A 22,346-nucleotide genomic window follows, 5' to 3' on the forward strand; every position below is an offset into this window, starting at 1 on the left:
TCACTTGGGGAGTGAAACATCGGATGGAAGATCTTCCTCTCTGTCTCTCCTCCTCTCTGTATATATCCGGCTTTCCAATAATAATAAAATCTTTTAAAAAAATTTTATTTGAAAGGCAGATTTTTGTAGAGACAGAATGAGAGATAGAGAGATCTTCCATCCACTGGTTTATACCTCAAATGGCCACAATGACTGTAGCTGAATCAATCCTAAACCAGGAAGCAGGAGCTTCTTCTGTATCTCCCAACGTGGGTTCAGGGGCCCAAGGACACGGACCTTCCTCCACTGCTTCTCCAGGCGACATGCAGAGAGTTGGACTAGAAATTGAGCAGCTGGAACACAAACCAGTGTCTATATGGAATGTTGTTGCAACAGGGTGGAAGATTAGGCTGCTGTGCCAGTGAATCAGCCCCTAAGCAATTTTAATATTTTTTAAGTTTTATTTATTTTAAGATGGAAATGCAGAGGGAGGGGTGGGAGAGAGACACAGAAAGGAATCCTCCATCCATTAGCTCACTTCCCGTATGGTTATAATGGCCAGAGTAGAGTCAGTCTGAGCCAGAAGCTTCTTGCAGGTTTCCCATATGGGTACAGGGGCCCAAGTATTTGGGCTATCTTCTGCTTTTCCAGGTATATTAGCAGGGAGCTGGATTGGAAGTGGAACAGCTGGGACTTGAACCAATGCCCATATGCATCGCCAGGACTGCAGATGGTAGCTTTATTTGCCACAATGCTGGCCCCAATTTTAATATTTTTTTAATTTAATAGTTCAATTGATTATCACCTCAACATAGAGTCAGTGTAAAAATTGGAATAGTTTGTATTCTTTTTTGGTACTAAATTGTTAAAATCTGGTGTGTACATTTATGGTCTACATCAGTTTGCACCTGTCCTGTTCAATGCTCTACAGCTGTGCATGGCTAATGACTGCTGCATTGGTCAGCGCAGCTCTGGAATAATGGGGTTCTTGACACAGATGTATTCATTTTTGTTTACTGTGACAGATTCTGTGTGGGTTTTTTATTTTAAGTATACAAGTATACAAATTTCATTAGAAATTAATTAATTAAATCTCATGAGAAATTAATGCTATTAAGTATACAAATTTCATTAGAGTAGGGTTTCCTTAATGAAATTTTTTTTTAAAAGATCTATTTTATTTGAAAATCAGAATTGCACAGAGAGAAGGATGTGTGTGCATGCGTGCATACGCACGGATACAGAGAGAGGGAATTTTCCATCTGCTTGTTTACTCTTCAGAACACCACAATGGCTGAGGCTGGGCCTTGCCAAAGTGAGAAGAAGCCAGGAGTTTCTTCTGGGTCTTCCACATGGGTAGCAGAGGGCCAAACACTTGGACCATGTTATACTGTTTTTCTCAGGCCTTTAGGAGGGAGCTGGATTGAAAGCAGAGCACCTGGGACATGATCTAGTCCCCATACGGGATGTCAGTTTGCCAGCCACAGGCCTTAGCCATTGTGCTACAACACTGGCCCCTGTCAAATCATCATTACCCTCAGCTGTAACTCAGGAGTGGCTGGCTGGCAGCCTTAGCTACATCTTTAGTAAGGCACCACTTAGAGTTTTCTTCAGGCTGCTCGTTCACCATCCATTGTTGTTGCATTAAACAGTCTTCGGGAATAAGTGTTAATTCTTTCAAAGCAGATATGTGATTGAAATGTGGCTTCGAAGTCTCCCATGCTTGTAGACAGACAGAGGCACATCTCCAAGGTCCTTTATGAGGTTACTGTGGCCACTTCACCCACTTCATTTGCATTCACCTGAGAGGGAGGGCTGCAACTGCTCCGAGGTCCTTTAATAAAGTTTCTTATCTTGCTGGTGGTTGAATGATATGGCTGGTACTATAGATGCTTTAAATACTTTGGTTGAATGCATAGAATAATGTATAAGTAAATTTAAAGAACAGATTTGGGTCCAGCAGTGTGGTACAGCAGAGTAAGTCATGGCTGCTCCACTTCCAACCCAGCTGCCTGCTAATACACTTGGGTAAACAGCAGAAAATGGCCCAAGTGCTTGGGTCCCTGCCACCCATGGGGAGATCAGGATGGAGATCCTGGCTCCTGGCTTTGGCCTGGCCCAGCTCTGCCTGTTGTGGTCATTTGGGGAGTGAAACAGCAAATGGAAAATTCCATCTTTTTTGCCTTTTCTGATGCTTTGCCTTAAAAAAATGAAAGGCTTGAAATGTATTAATGACAAATCATTTACCATGGTACAAGGTCGGTACCTCACATTACATAAACTCTTTCGGTCCATGAAGGGTTCTGTTCCGTGGTGACCCCGGAGTCCAGCATGCTGTAGTCCTGGAAGCCTTGTTTGTCATAGCAGAAGATAGCGTGGGAAGTCATGCACTAAGTCTCCAGGCCATAGCTCCAGGCCATTAACTAGAACTAGGCACTTGGTCTTAGCTAACTCCAGCAACAGGCAGGGACGTACGGCTGTCCATGTGTTCGGTATGACCAGGAGAGCCAGCTGTTAGTGGTTGATTGGCAATATCTACTACTGTCTTGAGTCGGCCTTTTGTAGGCTCTGTGATTTTGTAAAGTTGTTTTCTAAACCTAAAGTTATCTGTCTGAAAATTGGAGCAGTATCCTCACCTGACTGTGTTGTTGTGATTGGCAGAGGAGATACTGTGACGTGGGAATGCTTTGGAAGCATAAAGGGTGATGGAAAGGTTAAACCTTTAATCTTCTCTGGAAGCTAAAATACTGCTTGTTTTCTCCAGGTCTCCTGAATGATGGAACCGTTGGTATTTTTAGGGGCAACCAGATGCGCTTAAAAAGAGCTTGCATCCGCAAAGCCAAGATCTCTGCTGTTGCTTTCCGGAAAGCCTTCTGCCACCACAAATTAGTGGAGCTTGATGCCACAGGAGTGAATGCTGACATCACCATCACAGACATTATAAGTGGGCTTGGCAGTAACAAGTGGATCCAGCAGAATCTTCAGTGTCTCGTGCTGAACTCCCTCACTCTGTCCCTTGAAGATCCTTACGAGCGATGCTTCAGCCGGCTCTCGGGTCTCCGCGCTCTGAGCATCACCAATGTCCTCTTTTACAACGAAGACCTGGCCGAGGTGGCCTCGCTGCCAAGGTTGGAGAGCCTGGACATTTCCAACACCTCCATCACTGACATCAGCGCTCTGCTGGCCTGCAAGGACCGACTCAAGTCTCTGACCATGCACCACCTGAAATGTTTAAAAATGACGACCACCCAGATCCTGGAGGTCGTTCGGGAACTGAAGTATCTGAACCATCTTGACATCTCGGACGACAAACAATTTACATCGGACATAGCTCTTCGCTTATTAGAACAGAAGGACATCCTCCCCAACCTTGTCTCTCTGGACGTTTCTGGGAGGAAGCACGTGACAGATAAAGCCGTGGAAGCCTTCATACAGCAGCGGCCCAGCATGCAGTTCGTAGGCTTGCTGGCCACCGATGCTGGTTACTCGGAGTTCCTCACAGGGGAGGGGCATTTGAAGGTTAGAGCTTATTTTGTCACCTAAGACAAAATAATGAGTGTATGTAATAATAATAATAATAATAATAATGCTGTAATGAGTGTCTAATAAGATAGACAACATGAGTATGTCGTAGAGCATTGTATGGTGGAAATGCTTGCCCTAGAGTTGAGTTTTAGTTACCAGCCCATCTTCTTTGTTTCCTGGCCCAGAGCATGCAGTTTCTTTCAGTTTCTGTTTCCTCTTTTGCACAATTCTGAAGAATTACATGCATAAAGTTAAGCATTTCTTTAGATAAATGAAAGAAGCACAGGAGTAAGGTAGTACTTGTGACACCAACATCCCATATAAGCAGTGGTTCAAGTCCCAGCCACTACACTCTCCATCCAGCTCCCTACTGACAGGCCTGAGAAAGCAGAAGATGGCCCAGGCTCACACAGCCCCAGCCTTTGCAGCCAGCTGGGGAGTGAATCACTGGGTAGAAGACCTTTCCTTTGTCTCTCCCTCTCTCTGGAACTATGCCTTTAAAGTAAATAAGCATTTGAAAAAACAGAAATAGGGGCTGGCATTGTGGTGTAGCCTGCAGCGTTAGTGTCCTGTATGGACGCCAACTGGAATCCCAGCTGCTTCACTGCTAATACAGTTCTTAGCTTGGGACCTGGGGAAGCAGCAGACGATGACCCAAGTACGGAGTGGTTCCTGCGCCCATGTAGGAGACCATGTTCTTGGTCCCTGGCTTTGGCCTGGTTCAACCTTGGCTGTTGCAGCCATTTGGGGAGTCAGTCAGCAAAAAGAAGAAAAATCTCTTTCTCTCTCTCCCCCTACCTCTTTTTCTCCCTCTCTCCCTCTGTCTAGTTCTGTCTTTCAAATAAATAAAAGTTTTTTAAAAAATAAATAAGCTTCTTGCCCACCGCCTCCCCACCCCCAGGGATCTAAATCAGGTATGCCTGAAACATATCATTCATAATCGACCCAGTAGATTGACCCTTTCAGCTCTGGATCCCTGGAGCTGGAATTGTACTTGGCTCAGGATAAGTACTAAACAAGTAGTAAATGCATTCACATCTTTCTAGCTTTATCCACCCCTTCTTACCATGAGAGGTTCTATTCAAAATTAAGTTTATCTAGGCATACCCCATTCACAGACAGGTAAATATATACTGGGCGTCCTGTACTATTGTGTAACCAAATATAATAGGGCAGCTTGTGTGTAAGTCCTGGGTAAACAATAGCTATCAAGATGATGTTTCAGTATTTTCAACCATTCAATACAGTGTTTCATGGGGTCACCTAAGAACCAGGTTTTGATTTGGACACCTAATGGGAATCAGATTCTCTGAAATCTCTTCTATATAAATGGTGAACATTTTCTTAAGATTTTCTCATTCCTATTGGTTTAAATTTACATTAACAGTCATCAGTTGGGTTTGTTACAGCTTAAGATTCAAAGACATAAAAGATACAGGGGCCTGGCATGGTAGCCTAGTGGCTAAAGTGCTCGCCTTGCACACGCTAGGATCCCATATGGGCACTAGTTTGTGTCCTGGGTGCCCCGCTTCCCATCCAGCTTGCTGCTTGTGGCCTGGGAAAGCAGTTGAGGACAGCTCAAAGCCTTGGGACCCTGTACCCATTTGGGAACCCCGGAAGAGGCTCCTGGCTCCTGGCTTCGGATCAGCTCAGTTGCTCAGATCGGCTCCCCATTGCGGCCACTTGGAGAGTGAATCATCAGATGGATCTTCCTCTCTGTCTCTCCTCCTCTCTGTATCTGACTTTCCAATAAAAAAAAGAAAAAAAAACAAAACAAAAATAAATTAAAAGATACAGAATGTGCTTCCACAGTTTAGTCTAATAGGAAAGGTGGTGATACGATTACAAACACATATATACAGATATATTTATTTATATGTAATATGTTATGTGCACATCTTATAAACTATGCTTTTTTTTAAAAAAAAAAAGATTTATTTGTTTTATTTGAAAGTCAGAATTGCAGAGACAGGGAGAGGTAGAGAGAGAGAGCTTCTAGTCACTGGTTCTGTCCCCAAATGGCTGCCACAGCCAGAGCTGGCTGGTCCACAGCTGGGAAACAGGAGCTTCTTTAGGGTTTCCCATATGGGTACACAGGCCCTAAGACCTTGGCCCAGCCTCTGCTTTTTCAGACCATAAACAGGGAGCTGGATCAGAAGTAGAGCAGACAGAACAAGAATCGGTGTTCAGATAGGATGCCAGCCCTGCAGGCAGATGATTAGCATGCTATACCATAGCACTGACCTGACCCCTAAATTTTAACTTTTTAAATTATATAGTCTAAGGAGATGGACAAAACATAATACTGTATATAAAAGTGTTTTCTGGGAGACTTTAGTGTAAGGTTTTTATGTGGAACAAATGAATGAGTAGAGATCTTAGCGTGGCTGTCTTCACAGAGAGCATTCTAGGCAGAGAGAATAAAATATACAAAGGCCTGTTTGGTAGAGATGGTACAAGGTGACTGCAATACCCAACCAAAATTCAGAATACCTTTTTAAAGACATTTCTTAAGAATTATTTAAAAAGTTATTTGGGAGGCAGAGAGACAGAAAGACAGACATCTCCCACTTGCTGATTGATTTCTAACTGTCTCCAACAGTCGGGGATGGGCCAGGCTGAAGGTGCAAAGCAGAAACGCAATCTGGGGCTCCCCGATGGGTGGCAAGGACCCACGTCTTTGAGCCATCACCTGCTGCCCTCCAGGAAGCACCTCGGCAGGAAGCTGGAATCAGGAGCGCTCAGCTCCTCTGACAAGGGATGCCAGTGTCCCAGGAGGTGTCTTTGCTGGCAGGCCGAAAGCTACCCTGAAAATTACTTTATTGAAATATTTTTTTCAAAAAATAAGGACCATTGGAACTTTGCCCTTTATCCACAAAACTGGTGTTCCTTTTAATTTGCTTGACTACCAATTTGACAGCTGAAAAATAATGCCCATGTTAAAGAGCAGGAGTGAAGATTTACATGTCTCCTTTTTCAGAATTATATAGCTTAGTACCATTGCTGGTGTAGACCCTGTCTGGGGCAGATGCTGTGGCACAGTGAGCTAAGCCACCACTTGGGACATCCACATTCCTTATTGAGCACCAGTTATGGTACTAGTTATGCTGTTTCAGTTGCAGCTTGCTGCTGATGCATCAGGAAGACAGCAGACTGCAGTCCAAGTATTTGGGTGCCTGCCACCTATGTGGGAGGCATGGGTGGGACTTCTGGCTCCTGGCTGCACCACCATTGTTGCTGGCGTTTTGGGGAGTGGATTGGAGATCTTTCCCTCAGTAAATCTGCCTTAGTGAAAGAAAAAGATTAGGGCCGAGTACTATGGTTCAGTGGCTAAATTCTCACCTTGCAAGTGCCAGATCTCACATGGACGCCAGTTTGTGTCCCAGCTGCTTCATTTCCCATCCGGCTTCCTGCTTAAGGCCTGGAAGAGCAGTGCAGGATGGTCCAGTGCCTTGGGTCCTTGCACCCTCATAGGAGCCCCAGAAGAGGTTCCTGGCTCTTAGCTTCTGATTGGCTCAGCTCTGGATTGCGGCTATGTGGGGAGTGAACCAATAGACCAAGATCTTTTTCTCTGTCTCTCCTTTCCATTAATCTGACATGCCTTTATTTATTTATTTGTATTGGAAATACAGATTTGCAGCAGAAGATGGTCAAATTCCAGCCATTGTGGCTATTGGGGAATGGAAGATCTCTAGTTTCCCCCTTCCCCTCTGTAACCCTGCCTTTCAAATAAATAAAATGCATCTTTTAAGAAAAGCTACTTTCTATTATATTTGGTTACACAATAGTACAGGATGCAAAGTTTATATTAACCTGTCTATGAATGGGGTATGCCTAGATAGACTTAATTTTGAATAGAATCTCTCATGGTAAGAAGGGGTGGATAAAGCTAGAAAGATGTGAATGTATTTACTACTTGTTTAGTACTTATCCTGAACCAAGTACAATTCCAGCTCCAGGGATCCAGAGCTGAAAGGGTCAGTCTACTGGGTCGATTATGAATGATATGTTTCAGGCATACCTGATTTAGATCCCTGGGGGTGGGGAGGCGGTGGGCAAGAAGCTTATTTATTTTTTAAAAAACTTTTATTTATTTGAAAGACAGAACTAGACAGAGGGAGAGAGGGAGAAAAAGAGGTAGGGGAGAGAGAGAAAGAGATTTTCTTTTTGCTGACTGACTCCCCAAATGGCTGCAACAGCCAAGGTTGAACCAGGCCAAAGCCAGGGACCAAGAACATGGTCACCTACATGGGTGCAGGAACCACTCCGTACTTGGGTCATCGTCTGCTGCTTCCCCAGGTCCCAAGCTAAGAACTGTATTAGCAGTGAAGCAGCTGGGATTCCAGTTGGCGTCCATACAGGACACTAACGCTGCAGGCTACACCACAATGCCAGCCCCTATTTCTGTTTTTTCAAATGCTTATTTACTTTAAAGGCATAGTTCCAGAGAGAGGGAGAGACAAAGGAAAGGTCTTCTACCCAGTGATTCACTCCCCAGCTGGCTGCAAAGGCTGGGGCTGTGTGAGCCTGGGCCATCTTCTGCTTTCTCAGGCCTGTCAGTAGGGAGCTGGATGGAGAGTGTAGTGGCTGGGACTTGAACCACTGCTTATATGGGATGTTGGTGTCACAAGTACTACCTTACTCCTGTGCTTCTTTCATTTATCTAAAGAAATGTTTAACTTAAATTAGAAAATACAAATATAAAGGTAGTCAGGTTTCATTTAGAGAGAATATACAAGTAATGATCTTTTCTGAGAAAGAATTTGGCTTATTGAAAGATTGGTAACACAAGTTATATAACATTGGAAGCTGGGGGAAGAAGGAAAGAGAGTTGGTAACTAACTACATGCTAAGACCTTATAAAAAATGTTAGTTATCTTGAGAGATTTATTTTAAATACAGTACAGAAAATTTTACCTATAGGTCATTGCTAGGTTCAGAATCATCTAATACATATTTTTTTAGGACAAATATACGAACTGTTCTGGATGGACTGAAATAAATAGTTCCCATTTATTTCAGGCATCCCCTAGCAATCCTAGATGGCATCTTCTATACCGAATTACATAAAGGTCAGAGAATGGAAAAGTATTCTAAGACTCTGTCTTTGGCTGTCTCCAAAGGTGTCTGGCGAGGCCAATGAGACGCAGATCGCGGAGGCGCTGAAGCGGTACAGTGAACGAGCGTTCTTTGTCCGGGAAGCTCTTTTCCACCTCTTCAGCCTAACTCACGTGATGGAAAGGACAAAGCCAGAGATTCTAAAGGTGAGAATAAGCAGCTCATCGTGACATTTTTGTAGTTATCTCCCTGAATAGATGATGATTTTGTGAAGAGCATTTGCATGTAAGTCTTTGATTTTTATTTATTATGGGGCTGATGACCTCAGATTTAAGTGATTAGCCATGAGTAGGAAGACGGTTGCACAGCATTACTGAAGTTTTATAGTACTCTCATTAAGCAGCATAAACATTGTCCTGTGTGTATTTGAGTCCCTAAAACCAAGAACCCTTCCAGGAGTATAAGCAGGGAGCTGGATCAGAAGTGGAGAAGCCAGGACTTGAACCAGTACCCATATGGGATACTGGCTCTGCAGGTGGTATCTTAATCCACCGTGGTACAGCACCAGCCCTAATAGACAATTCTTGTTGGGAGTTTTGCTGCAAAAGGAGACAAAGAAATAAAGGTGGTAATTTGGGTGAAGAAGCAGAAATAAGAGAAGGCTTTGTGTTGTTTTTCATGATGGGAGAAATGCTGTGTATGTTAATTTGAATTTACATGGACATGAATTATACAATATAGAATTTTTAAAATGCTGTACAAATGAGATAGAGGTGAAGTAATGCCCTTGATGAGACAAGAATGGAATGTTCTAGCAAATACATGGAGGGATTACATTTAGCGAGGAGCTCAAAAAGATAAATTATTGGAACAGGTAAGCAGGGGCCTGTATCCATGTGTGTGCTGCTGAGGGCATTTCTGTGGTCAGAATCTGACATTCTTCCCTGATATTCTTTCAGTTTTGTTGGTATTAATGGAAATAATCTTTAACAGAGAGTGAGCAATAGGGGATATTTATTTGGGGTTTGAGGGGACAGTGAAAGGTGCAAAATAGTTGTCTAGGCCTTGGAGAGGTGAGTGGAAAGTAGGACAGTTCTTGGTAAACTCGGTTGGAAATAGAAAGATGAGTTCATCACAGATTTATCCTGATCAAGTTGATGAGGATTTACTCACTGCCTTCCATGCAGCCGGCAGTGTCCAAGCTCCTGGAAATGCACATGTTCAAATGATTCATTTGCTTTAGAGAAAAATCTCTAGGAAGGACCAGCTGAATACCAGCTCAGCCAGAAGCTATTTGTGAGTAAAGGCTGTGTCCCACACACTTTGTTCATGAAAGATAGGTATTTTAAAGTCATTATAGATCAACCAAATAATGTTGTTCTGTGAAAGGGACTTATGTTTATAAGGTGAATTCAAAGCATTTATTTTTTCCCTTTCAGCTTGTGGTTACTGGGATGAGGAATCACCCCATGAACCTGCCAGTGCAGCTGGCTGCCAGCGCCTGCGTATTTAACTTAACCAAGCAAGATCTTGCCACAGGAATGCCTGTTCGACTCTTGGCTGATGTGACCCACTTGCTGCTCAAGGCCATGGAGCATTTTCCCAATCACCAGCAGGTAATCAGATGAAGATCCCCCAGTCAGGTAGCCCTCTAAGTGTCTCCTTCTGCCTGTCTTCTACTGCCATGCAGTTCAGCTTACCAGATTAGGGCTGGGAATGCAAATACCCTTGGAGGATGTATGATAGTAAATTTGTGGTATGAGTGTGTGTAGGAAGAGAGAAGAAGACACCTGAAGAGTACAGTCCCTGACTAAAGGCATTTCAACCCCTGTGGTGAGGAAGTAGTACACATGAAGACTCCTCTCCAACAAGATCTTCAGTTTGCAATAAAAGCATCAAATAGGCACAGCAGATCTGTTCTGGGTATGGGCTGTTCAGGCAAGGCCACTGTTCCTGCCAGGACAGCAAGTGGGCCAAGTCAGACTGGGCCAAGAACCCACCAGTGTGCATGAAATCTGCCACTGAGAGAAGACCCTATAGAGGAATTTGGGGAATTCCTTTGTCAGGGCACAGTCCCTGCAGGTGAACACAAAAACCAAAGCAAGGAGCAGCTCAGAGCAGACCAGGTTACAGTTCCTGGCAGCATATGTGTGGCTCAGGTCTGGGGGAGGGGAGGCCAGGCTGGGCCAGTTCCTAACACCCACTGGCAGATCTGAGAATTGGGATGGGGTGTGGGACAGGGTGCATCACCAGCCAGTTCACCTTAAGGCCAGGACTGGACCCTGTCCAGGCTGGGCTAGGCTTCAGCACCCACCAGCATGAGCTGGAACTGAGGGTAAGCCGGGCTGGGCCAGGCTGTAGCACCACCTGGAAAATGCCAAGGTGATGCGAACCATGCCAATCTTGTCATAGAACCCCCACAACACATGTAAGACTCAGTAGAGTGTCTGTGAGGACTCCCTTGCTGGACCATTGCTCCCACTAGAGAGCATGAGAGCTGGGAGCAGACCAGGCTGGGCAGGAATACAACATCCTGCATGTAAGCTGAGTTATAGGGAGAACCAGCCTGGGCTAAGCAACCATATCCCCTGATGTATGCATGAGCCAGAGTAAGTGCTGACTGTGACGGCTTTGCCGCAGCATCAGCTAGCAGGTGCTGGGTCTGGTGGTAGTTCTGTCAGGCTAGACCATAGAACCACATGGAGAGTGCAGGATCCAGGGTTGGGAGTAGGCCTAGCAGGGAAATTGTGGGTACCCCTCTGTGAGGCTGCAGCTCCCACAGGTGAGCATGAGAACTGGGGCTGGGGATGAGCCTGGCTGGAGAGGTGGTGCCATCCGCGGGCATGAGTGTAGGCTGGATTGTGAGGTTGGTTGATCTGAGCTAGGCGCTAATACCCATTTTTGCATACAAGAGCCACATGGGATACAGGACAGATTGGTCCAGTCTGCTGCATATACTGGCATGCTTACGAACCGGGGCTTGGGGTGGGCCTGGTGGGGGTTACTGTAAGTTGCTCTGATTAGGCGTAAGTTCCTGCTTGTGTGCCTGAGGGCCAAGTGTATGGTTGACAGGGTTAGGCTGGGCCGCAGCATCTATTGGTTTGTGTATGAGATGGGGCTGGAAACACGACTGACCAGCTGACTGCAAACACCACTATATGTGTAGATTGCTGTGGGTGATGGACTGAGCCAGGCCCTGTGCTGACTGACACACACAGGATTCAGGCTGTGGTCACCTCCGGTGAGGTTTCTTTGGGGACACCCACACCAACTGAATCATGGACTCAGAATTCCAACCATGGTGAAAATCACAGGATCTGTGGTCTGACTGTGGAGTGCATGTGTTAGAACTGGCTCTCGTTGATTGCTGAGGCCTGTGCATGAGACGGCATGCCCCGATGCTCATGGGGGCCATGACAACTAGTTAATTGAGACCTGCACAGGGTGTCCAGTACCACAGAGGGCAGAACAAATCAGACAGCACTATTGGACAACCTTTGACAGTGAGTATCTGGGTGAATCAAGACTCTAAGGTGGATTTTGTCAGCCAGTAGACCTTGGAAGGATTTTTTCAACCTTGGAGCAAAAAAATCAACAGTATCTCAGAAGTATCAAAACCAGTTAAACAGTTTCCTCAGAACAGGCTGCACATCTTGGACCGTGGGATGACATCGGGTGGCCATTCCCCATTCCTGGGTACTGATGTAGTTGGGCTGCTCGGAACAGTCCTTCTACCTTCTCTCCCCACTTTCCTTGGATACAGGAAGAAAAACGGAGATTGGAGACATTTGTCTCATTCATTTTCCCCCGTTCCTCAAACCTTCCCATCCCGTTCAGTGATCTACATGAGCATACATCCCTCTCAACTATGTAAACATTATCAAAAATAATAAAATAAAAGTTGTAAAAAAAAAGAAGGTGGGCAGTTACTGAGTGCATGAAATGTAGACTTTGGTTTAAATTCAAGGTGTATGGGCCTGGTGTGGTGGCCTAGCAGCCAAAGTCGTCATCTTGAACATACCAGGATCCCATATGGGTAATGGTTCATATCCCAGCGGCCCTGCTTCCCATCCAACTCCCTGCTTGTGGCCTGGGAAAGCAGCAGAGGACAGCCAAAAGCCTTGGGACCCTGCACCCATGTGGGAGACCCAGAAGAGCTGCTGGCTCCTGGCTTCGGATCAGCTCAGCTCTGGCTGTTGAGGCCACTTGAGAAGTGAATCATTGGACAGAAGATCTTCCTCTCTGTCTCTCCTCCTCTCCCTATATATATCTGACTTTGAAATAAAAATAAATGATAAGTCTTAAAAAAAAAATTCAAAGTGTGTGTAAATCAGGTAAATGAAAAAAAAAAAAAAAAACTGTGCCTCCCTTTATATGGGATAAAACCTTATCCCATAGAAAGTTTCTTTGGTAAAAGGGAACTACGTAAACCTGTGTGTTACAGGAGCAAGAAAGAATATGTCCCACAGAAATAGAAAGAAGAAAATAGCAAAGATTGAGAGTAAAAAATGATAAAGATCAACAATGCCAAAACATTAATTCTTTGAACATTTTGTTTTATTTTTTTAAAGATTTATTGTATTGTTTTTATTGGAAAGTCAGCTATACAGAGAGGAGGAGGAGAGACAGAGAGGAAGATCTCTCCATTGATTCGCTTCCCAAATGGCTGCTACAGCTGGAGCTGAACCTATCTGAAGCCAGGAGCCAGAGCCTCTTACGGGTCTCCCACATGGATGCCAGATCCCAAAGCTTTGGGCCATCCTTCTCTGCTTTCTGAGGCTTGCACAGGCAGGGAGCTGGATGGGAAGCAGAAAGCTGGATGGGAAGCAGAGCTGGCGGGATTAGAATCGTCACTCATATGGGATCCCGGGACATGGAAGATGAGGACTTTAGCTGCTAGGCTACTGTTCCAGGCCCGAATATTTTAGTACATTTAAAATTTACTGGGCAAACTATCAAGAAAAAGCCAAAAAGGATGCAAATAAAAAGGATTGGGAAATAAGGATGGAAAGAACTGAGGAGTGGAATAGCCAGTATACAAACCAGGCCCATATGGGGATGCTGGTGCCACAGCGTAGAGGATTAGCCTGTTGAGCCACAGTGGTGACCCACCCCCTTTCTTCAAGACTTATTTATTTAAAAGACAGTTACTACAAAAAAGAAACAGAACAGAAATCTTCTATTCTCTGATTCACTCAACAGCCAGTAGGTACGTTCTTCACGCTCACCTGTGCCCTTCGAGTTAGAGTCCTTCTATCTTCCTTACTGGTATGACCCAGGCAAAGCTTTCAGACTGTCTTTCTCATTCTCTCCATCTCAAAATACACAAAACACAAGGCTACTTTAGAAGCCACCAGAAAAGGAGATAAGAGCAATTATCTTATTATCCTGTTTCACCAAATTGAAATGAAACATGTATAAATGTTCAGGTTAACTTTTTAAAAAATTTGACATCTTTTGATTTTGTTTTTGATGATGTTTACATAGTTGATCAGGGTGGGAAGGGTCAAGGATCAGGGGAGAGTGGGTGAGACCCTTGTTTACACATTTACTTTTTCTTCTTCTTCCATATGGGGGGAAGGGAGATACAAGAGGAGAAACCACACCCAGCCTCCCAACCACCTCATTCCCTGGGGGATGGGGAACTGCCACCCAATGTCATTCCCGGGTCCCCACTGTGGAGCACTACCTGAGGGTTCTGCTCATGTGGTTTCGGTAGTTCTGAGATGCTGCTGATAGCACTGCGCCAAGGATGAGGAAATCCTTCCAAGATCAATTGGCTGTCACAGTCCACCTCCAAGTCTCCTTTGGCCCAGAAATTTGCTGTCAGGCTTCACTGGGGTACTTGATCAGTTTGTTCTGCTCTCCACCCTCAGCAATCCAATGGGTGCTGTAGCTCAGCCAGCCCTGCCCACCACACACTCGCCCCCCACGTACCACAGGGGGAACTTCTGCCCAGTCTCATGTAGTGACTCCCAATAACCCCCCCTGGACCGGTCCCCCAGCTCTGGTTCCTGTGCCTGCCAGCATGTACACTGGACTGGTCTAGTCTGCCCCACATCCCATTGAGATCTTGTATACATCACTGGACATTGAAGCCTAACTCAGCCCAACTAACTCTACCCTCTAGCACACACTCCTGCACACTCCTGCCAGTGGTGCTACCACCTGTACAGCCAAGCCTGCCCTCAGTCCTGGTTCTCACTGGCTCACTAGTGGGAGTTGCAGCTCATCAGAGAGGACCCACTCCATGACCTGGATATTGCACTTTCCAGGTGGTTCTGCAGTCTAGCTTGACAGGACTTGCCCCCAGTCCTAGCACTTGCTAGCTGATGCTGCGGCAAAGCCAAGCCCACCTGCCCTTTTTCTGGCTCATTCCTGTCCTGGTGGATATAATCGGCTACCCCAGCCTAGCTCTCTTCCTAACCCAGTTCACATGTAGGCCAACAGGTGTTGCAGCCCGGCCCAGTCTGGTCTGCCCTCAGTTCCAGCTCTCATGCTGGCCAGCCTGAGCAGTGGTCCAGCATTGGAGTCCCCACTACTCCCCTACCAGGCTTAACTCCTTGTCCCAGTCTTGCATGTGCTGGTGAGCGCGGCGGTCCAGTCTAGTGGAGCCTGTGTCCACCTCAGCATTTGCCGGTAGACACAGACCTAGTCTGCCCGGTCTGCCCCCATTCCAGCCCATGCTGGCTAGAGCTGCTGCCCAACCTGGTGCAGTCAGCCTCCAGTTCCTGCCCTAATGTGAACTGGCTGGTGCTGTGGCCAGACCCAGCCTGTCCCACACCCCATCCCAATTCTCAGATCTGCCAGTTAGGAACTGGCCCAGCCTGGCCTCCCCTCCCCCAGACCTGAGCCACACATATGCTGCCAGGAACTGTAACCTGGTCTGCTCTGAGCTGCTCCTTGCTTTGGTTTTTGTGTTCACCTGCAGGGACTGTGCCCTGACAAAGGAATTCCCCAAATTCCTCTATAGGGTCTTCTCTCAGTGGCAGATTTCATGCACACTGGTGGGTTCTTGGCCCAGTCTGACTTGGCCCACTTGCTGCCCTGGCAGGAACAGTGGCCTTGCCTAACTGGCCCATACCCAGAACAGTTCTTACTGTTGCATGTTACAGTCCAGCCAGTCCTGCTCCATGCTCTGACGTAGCTCTCATGTAGCCCAGTGGGAGCAGAAACCTAGCCCAGCCTGTCCTGCACCCACTCTGACTCTCACGAGCACCAGTGGATGCTGGAGACTAGCCCAGTCTGGTGCGCCCCAGGCCTGGTCTACACCCATGCTGAGGGAGATTCTAGCCAAGTCTAGCTCAAACCACCACCCCCATTCTCGCTCTTGCATACACCAGTGGAAGTACAGCCTAGCCAGGGTATCCTCTTAGCTCCCCAACCAGGCCTATTCCCAGCCCCAGATCTTATACATGCCAGTGGATGCTGTGACTCAGCTCTGCATAGCCCATCCCCTTTCTTGACCTTTGCCATCGAATTCTGCAGTCAGGCCTGGCCCAGCCTACCCTCAGTCCCAACTCTTGCTGGTGAGTGCTACAATTTGGCCCTGCCCAGACCACTCCCATACCTGATTCATGCAAACCAGCAAGTGTGATATCCTAGCCTGGCATGCCCCATATTCAAGTCTGGCTCCTGCATTTGCCAGTGAGCTAAGGTAGGCCTGGCCCTGCCCAGTCCACTCCTTTCCAAAACCACACCACACACATGTGGACAGGTGGATTACCCTGCTTGGTTTACCCAACACCCAGGTCTGAATCACATGCTCACCAGTGGGAGCAATGGCCCGTTAGAGGAGTTTCCTTAGTTCTCCCACCAGACCCACTCCCAGACCCTAATCTCACCCATGCCAGTGGATGTTAGGACCTTACCGGTCATAGGCTCCCCCCTCCTTCCTGCATATGTATGGGCAGTGGATGTTGTGGTCTGGCCCAACCCACACCATATTCTTGGGTGTGTCTGCAGGTCCTACAGTCTGGAACAGCCTAACCTGTACCCAACCCCGATACTCATGAGTGTCCAGGGATTCCATGTTCATGCCAAGCTCAACCTGTCACCACCGCCAGCTCCAAGTAAACCAGCTGAATGGGCCTACCTCCCCCTCCCCCCCCACACAGAATTTGCCCTGAGACTCAGTTCTCTTGCATGCTGGTTAGTGCTAGGGCCCAGTCTAGCATTACCCATCCCATTTTCACTCTCATTGGTGAGTTCTGTGATTTAGCCCTGCCAGGCAGGCCCCCCAGCCCTAGCTTTAGTGTGCGCTGGTGAGTGGTAATTGACATTGGTCAATACTAACCACCCTAGCTGTGCTATCCCACAAGGGCTGGTGCTTCACTTTGAACCTGAAAGGTCCTTGTGTTTTCCCCTCAGGTTCCCACCACTGGGGTCTGGCACAAAAGTGTAGCAGTGGCTAAAGTCCTCGCCTTGAACGCGCAGGGATCCCATATGGGCGCCGGTTCTAATCCTGGCAGCCCTGCTTCCCATCCAGCTCCCTGCTTTTGGCCTGGGAAAGCAATCAAGGACACCCCAAGGTTTTGGGACCCTGCAACCACGTGGGAGACCCAGATGAATATATTTTATTGGAAAGGCAGATCAGATTTATAGAGAGAAGGAGAGAAAGAGAGAAAAATCTTTCATCTGCTGGTTCATTCCCCAAATGGCAATGGCTGGAGCTGAGTTGATCTGAAGCCAGGAGCCAGGAGCTTTTGGGTCTCTTGTGAGGGTGCAGGGCCCCAAGGCTTTGAGTCATCCTCTACTGCCTTCCCAGGTCACAAGCAGGGAGCTGGATAGGAAATAGAGCAGCCAGGACACTGACTGACACCTATATGGAATCTGGCACTTGTGAGGTAAGGATTTAGCCAGTTGAGCTAAGGCCAGGCCCACGTGCAAGTAAACTTAATGTGAGCCCAATGAAGTCAGCCTTCAGTAGGTGGGCAGGATGAAGGTTTTAAGAAGTAACCAGGGGCCCGGCGGCGTGGCCTAGCGGCTAAAGTCCTCGCCTTGAACGTGCCGGGATCCCATATGGGCGCCGGTTCTAATCCCGGCAGCTCTACTTCCCATCCAGCTCCCTGCTTGTGGCCTGGGAAAGCAGTTGAGGACGGCCCAAAGCTTTGGGACCCTGCACCCGTGTGGGAGACCCAGAAAAGGTTCCTGGTTCCCGGCTTCGGATCGGCGCACACTGGCCCATTGCGGCTCACTTGGGGAGTGAAACATCGGATGGAAGATCTTCCTCTCTGTCTATCCTCCTCTGTATATCCAGCTTTCCAATAATAATAAAATCTTTAAAAAAATAATAATAAGTAACTAGTGGTTCATCTGTCTGCTTTTTTTTTTTGTTGTTATAGATTAAATGTTGCTAAAGGACAATAAACTGATGTTTTATTCATTTCTTTTTTCCTCCCTTTGTATATCTAGTTACAGAAGAATTGCCTCCTTTCACTTTGCAGCGACCGGATCCTTCAAGATGTTCCTTTTAACAGGCAAGTAGTAGCCCCAGAACTTCAAATGTGGCAAAACAGAAATAGCATGGAGTCATTTCTCATCAATTAGTATAACCTTGGTGAAAGATTAATGAAGTGGGTAGGGTTATTTATTTCAAGGTCAGAGTTAGGAAATGGAGGGAGAGACATGCAGAGAGAGAGAGAGCGCTTCTATCTGCTGTTTCCCTCCCCAGACAACTGCAGTGGCCTGGGCTGAGCCAGGTGGAAGCCACGAACCAGAAGCTTCTTCTGGGTCTCCCAAGCATGGGCAAGGACATAAGTAGTTGGACTATTTTCTGCTGTTTTCCTAGGTGCATTAGCAGGGAATGGGTATGAAAATGGAGCACCTGGGACTTGAACTGGTGCCCTTATGGGTGCTGGCACTGCAGAGGTCCCTTAACTGGCTGCACCACAGTTTTGTCTATACTTGCTCTATTTTACTGCTTGAATTCTCTAATTTAATGACATTCGTGATAACAGTCTGGCCCACTTCTTTAATTCTTTCCTTGAGTTTGTTTTTTTTGTTTGTTTTGCTTGGGTCACTCATATTCCATATCAGAGTTCTGACTAGTGTACTCCTAGTCCAGCTTCTTACTAACTGGGCCTCTTCTACCCATGTGGGAGACCCAGATGGAATTCCTTGCTCCTGCCTTTGCCTGTTCCAGCCTTGGCTGTCTTGGAAATTATGGAAAAGGGCGTGAACTAGTTGTTGGGAGATTTCTATAATCTCTCTCACATTATTCTGTCTTTCAAATAAATATGTGTATCTTTAAAAAATATATGTTGTAATTCTCGAAGATAAAGTAGCAGATAGTTGCATCTTATTTCCAAATTGTTAGTTTTGGTCACATTGTTACTTCTTTGCAAAATATTGGAACTAAGAAGGTACTATCTTGGAAACACAAAGTATAATTGTTATTCCCCATCAGCGAAGAGGTATTTCCCCTTCTTTTGCACCTGGGTTGTAGTGTCTGTCCCAAGCTGGAGCTCTGTCCCTTGCCTAGGCACCCAGTATCACTTCATAAACCCTTCGATGTGTTCCCAGGTTTGAGGCAGCCAAGCTTGTCATGCAGTGGCTCTGCAACCATGAGGACCAGAACATGCAAAGGATGGCAGTGGCGATCATTTCCATCCTGGCTGCCAAGGTACCTCAACTCCTGTCCAATGTTGCTATTTTCCTGTGCCAGAAAAATTTGCTAGCCTCTCTACCTGCCTGCCTATTCAAGCTACATTCCATATTTCAGAATTCCAGGTTAATTAGAGGTTTGAGGCTGACCTTTGAAGCCTGCCGGTGAGTGATGGTGGACACCCAGAGGCGATCCTTGGCTGTTTACTTTGTCTTATGCTTGCTTACAGCTTTCTACTGAACAGACTGCCCAGCTCGGGGCTGAGCTCTTCATCGTCAGGGTAAGTCCACCACCTGCTCTGTGCCCACCACACTAGGTAGTGCTCACTTGTGAACACTTTTTCAGACAGTGTTGTCTTTCTCTTGACGTGTATTTCAAAACAAGAAAATGCTTCTGGGGACAGTGTTTGACGCAGCCATTAGGATGCTGCTTGGGATGCTCCTATCTCTGTGGCCATTTGGTAAGTAAGCCAGTGGATGGACGCTCTCTTCATCTCTCTGCCTTTCAGAGAAAATGTGTAAATAAACATTTTGAATAAATAAAAGATACTGCCTACTTTAAAATTCTTTGAGTTTTGGGGGCCTGCGTTGTGGTGCTGTGGGTAAAGTTGTTGGCTGAGATGTTGATATCCTATATGAACATGGATTCACGTCCCAGATGCTTCACTTAGGATTCAGTTCCCTGCTAACATGCCTGGGAAAGCAGGACAGAATGTCCTAAGTGCTTGGACTGTTGCAACCACATGGAAGACCAGAAGAAACTCCTGGATGCTGGCTTTATTCTGGCTCAGCCCTGGCTGTGGTGGCCATTTTGGGAATGAACCAGTGGATGCAAAAATCTCTCTGTTTCTAAGTACAGACCACTATGGACATGATATTGTGTGTGATACTTTAGGGAAGCAAGTAATTTAAATAGAAAGGAGCCAGTGTCTTGGCGTAACATGTTAAGCCTCTGCCTGCAGTGCCAGCCTCCAAAAATGGTGCTAGTTCAAGTACCAGCTGTTGACTTCCAATCCAGCCTCCTTGCTTGTAGCCTGGGAAGGCAGTGGAAGAGGGCCCATGACCTTGAGCTCCTGCACTCACATGTGAGACCTGGAAGAAGATCCAGGCTCGTGGCTTTGGATTGGCTCAGTTCCAGCCATTGCAGCCATTTGAGGAGTGAACTGCAAATGGAAGATCTCTGTCTCTCCTCTCTGTAACTCTTCCTTTCAAATAAATATTAAAAAATAGCTAATACAATTATTTTGCTTGCTTATAATCAGTTGAGGAAATAATAGTTCAAATACTTTTAAGAGAGGAGTTAAGAGGATTTGAAGAGAGCTTAAGGTAAAATATGTAAGATAGCAACTCTTTTTCATTTTTAAGATTGATGTATGTATTTGAAATTTAGAATTACAGAGACAGAGGGAGAGACAGATTTTTTTTCCATCTGCTGGCTCACTTCAAATGGCCAGAACTGGGTCAGGCCAAAGCCAGAAGCCAGAAGCCAAGAGTTTCTTCCAGGTATCCCATATGGGTGGTAGGGACCCAAGCTCTTGGGCCATTTTCCACTGCTTTTCCCAAGCCATTAGCAGGGAGCTGGATTGGAAGTGGAGCAGCTAGGACATGAACCAGTACTCATATGGGATGGCAGCACTGCAAGCAGTGGTTTTACCTGTGGAACTTCCTTTTAAAATCCTAGAAAGGGGCTGGTACAGTAGTGTAGTAGGTAAAGCTGCTGCCTATGATCCTAGCATCCTGTAAGGATCCCTGAAAGGCAGTTACAAAGAGAGAGGCAGAGGTAGAGACAGAGAGAGCTTCCATCCACTGGTTCACTCCCCAGAGAGCTGCAACAGCCAAAGCTGTGCCAGGCTGAAGCCACGAGTCAGAATCTTTATATGGGTCTCCCACAAAGGTGGCAGGGACCCAAGCATTTGGGCCATCTTCTGCTGCTTTTCCTAGGCCATTAGCAGGGAGCTGCATTGGAAGTGGAGCAGCCAGGACTCAATTCAGCGCCTGTATGGGATGTCAACATTACAGGTAGTGGCTTAACTTGCTACACTACAATGCTGGCCCCAGATAAATAAATCCCTTTTTTGTTTGTTTTTAAATTGTGGTATGAGATGTTTGAAACAGTGCTAGTACAATAAAAGGTTAAATGAAACTCCTTTTTTTTTTCTTCCATAACTTACACATAAGGGTGTGTGTTGTGAAATATGTTAGTTGCTGCTTGGGATGCCTGCAGCCCATATCAGAGTGCTGGTTCAAAGTCGGGCTACACTGCTTCCAATTCAACTTTCTGCCAACGCATGCTGGGAGGCAGCAGATGATGGAACAAGTACTTGGATTCCTGCCACTCACATGGAAGACGTGGATGGAGTTCCCAGCTTCTGGTTTTTTCTTGGCTCAACCTGGCTGTTGCTAGCATTTAAGAAGTAAACCTGGGGCTGGCATGGTAGCAAAGTAGGTTGATCCTCCACTTGTATCCCTTATGGCTATTAGTTCTAGTCCTGGCTTCTTCACTTCCAATCCAGCTCCCTGCTAATGGCCTGGGAGAGTAGCAGAGGGTGGATCAAGTCTTGAGCCCTTGCACTGACATGGGAGACCCTGAAGTTCCTGGTTTCCAGCTTTGGACTGGGCCAGCTCTGGCCATTGCAGCCATTAGGGGAGTGATCCAACTGATGGAAGAGCTCTTTTTCTCTCTGTTTCTTCCTCTCTGTAAGTCTGACTTTCAAGTAAAAATAAATAAATCTTTAAAAAAAAAATACTGAATCAGTGAATGGAAGATCAATTTCTTGCTCTTTTTCAAACAAAAAAAATCAATAAACATTGAAAAAGTTATATATATACTGAGCGCATTAGTCATTTGATAAATATTTATATAGAGAGTACCCATCATGTACCTCCACATTATTAGATGTTAGAGATTCACAACAAATTAAATGTATAATTCCTATACATAACAGACTCACAGAATTGTAGAAAAAGCAGCTATGTAGACACAATTTTAGTGTATTCTGAAAAGATACTAGAGGGGTAGGCATTTTGGCACAACAGGTTTAGTCATTGCTGGGAGTATCCACATCCCGTATCAAAGTAGCTGGCTGCAGTCCTAGCTATTCAACTTTCTGCCAGGCTTCCTGCTAGTGTGCATCTTGACAGGCAGCAGGTAATGGCTCAAGTACTTGGGTCTCTGCCTC

At 46.2% G+C, this 22,346-nt stretch overlaps 1 protein-coding gene across 1 annotated transcript in view; it reads left to right on the forward strand.

Moving 5' to 3' along the window:
- ZYG11B (zyg-11 family member B, cell cycle regulator) overlaps positions 1 to 22,346 on the forward strand; it is a 64,878-nt gene that overhangs the window by 22,458 nt on the left and 20,074 nt on the right. Inside the window, exons 3-8 of the mRNA XM_058655259.1 lie at positions 2,744 to 3,498; positions 8,628 to 8,768; positions 10,002 to 10,178; positions 17,977 to 18,041; positions 19,087 to 19,186; positions 19,398 to 19,448. Coding sequence (XP_058511242.1) covers positions 2,744 to 3,498; positions 8,628 to 8,768; positions 10,002 to 10,178; positions 17,977 to 18,041; positions 19,087 to 19,186; positions 19,398 to 19,448 — 1,289 coding nt within the window. The remainder of the gene's footprint in view (positions 1 to 2,743; positions 3,499 to 8,627; positions 8,769 to 10,001; positions 10,179 to 17,976; positions 18,042 to 19,086; positions 19,187 to 19,397; positions 19,449 to 22,346) is intronic.

The sequence above is a fragment of the Ochotona princeps genome, chromosome 2 (assembly GCF_030435755.1).
Source record: "Ochotona princeps isolate mOchPri1 chromosome 2, mOchPri1.hap1, whole genome shotgun sequence".
NCBI lineage: Eukaryota > Metazoa > Chordata > Mammalia > Lagomorpha > Ochotonidae > Ochotona > Ochotona princeps.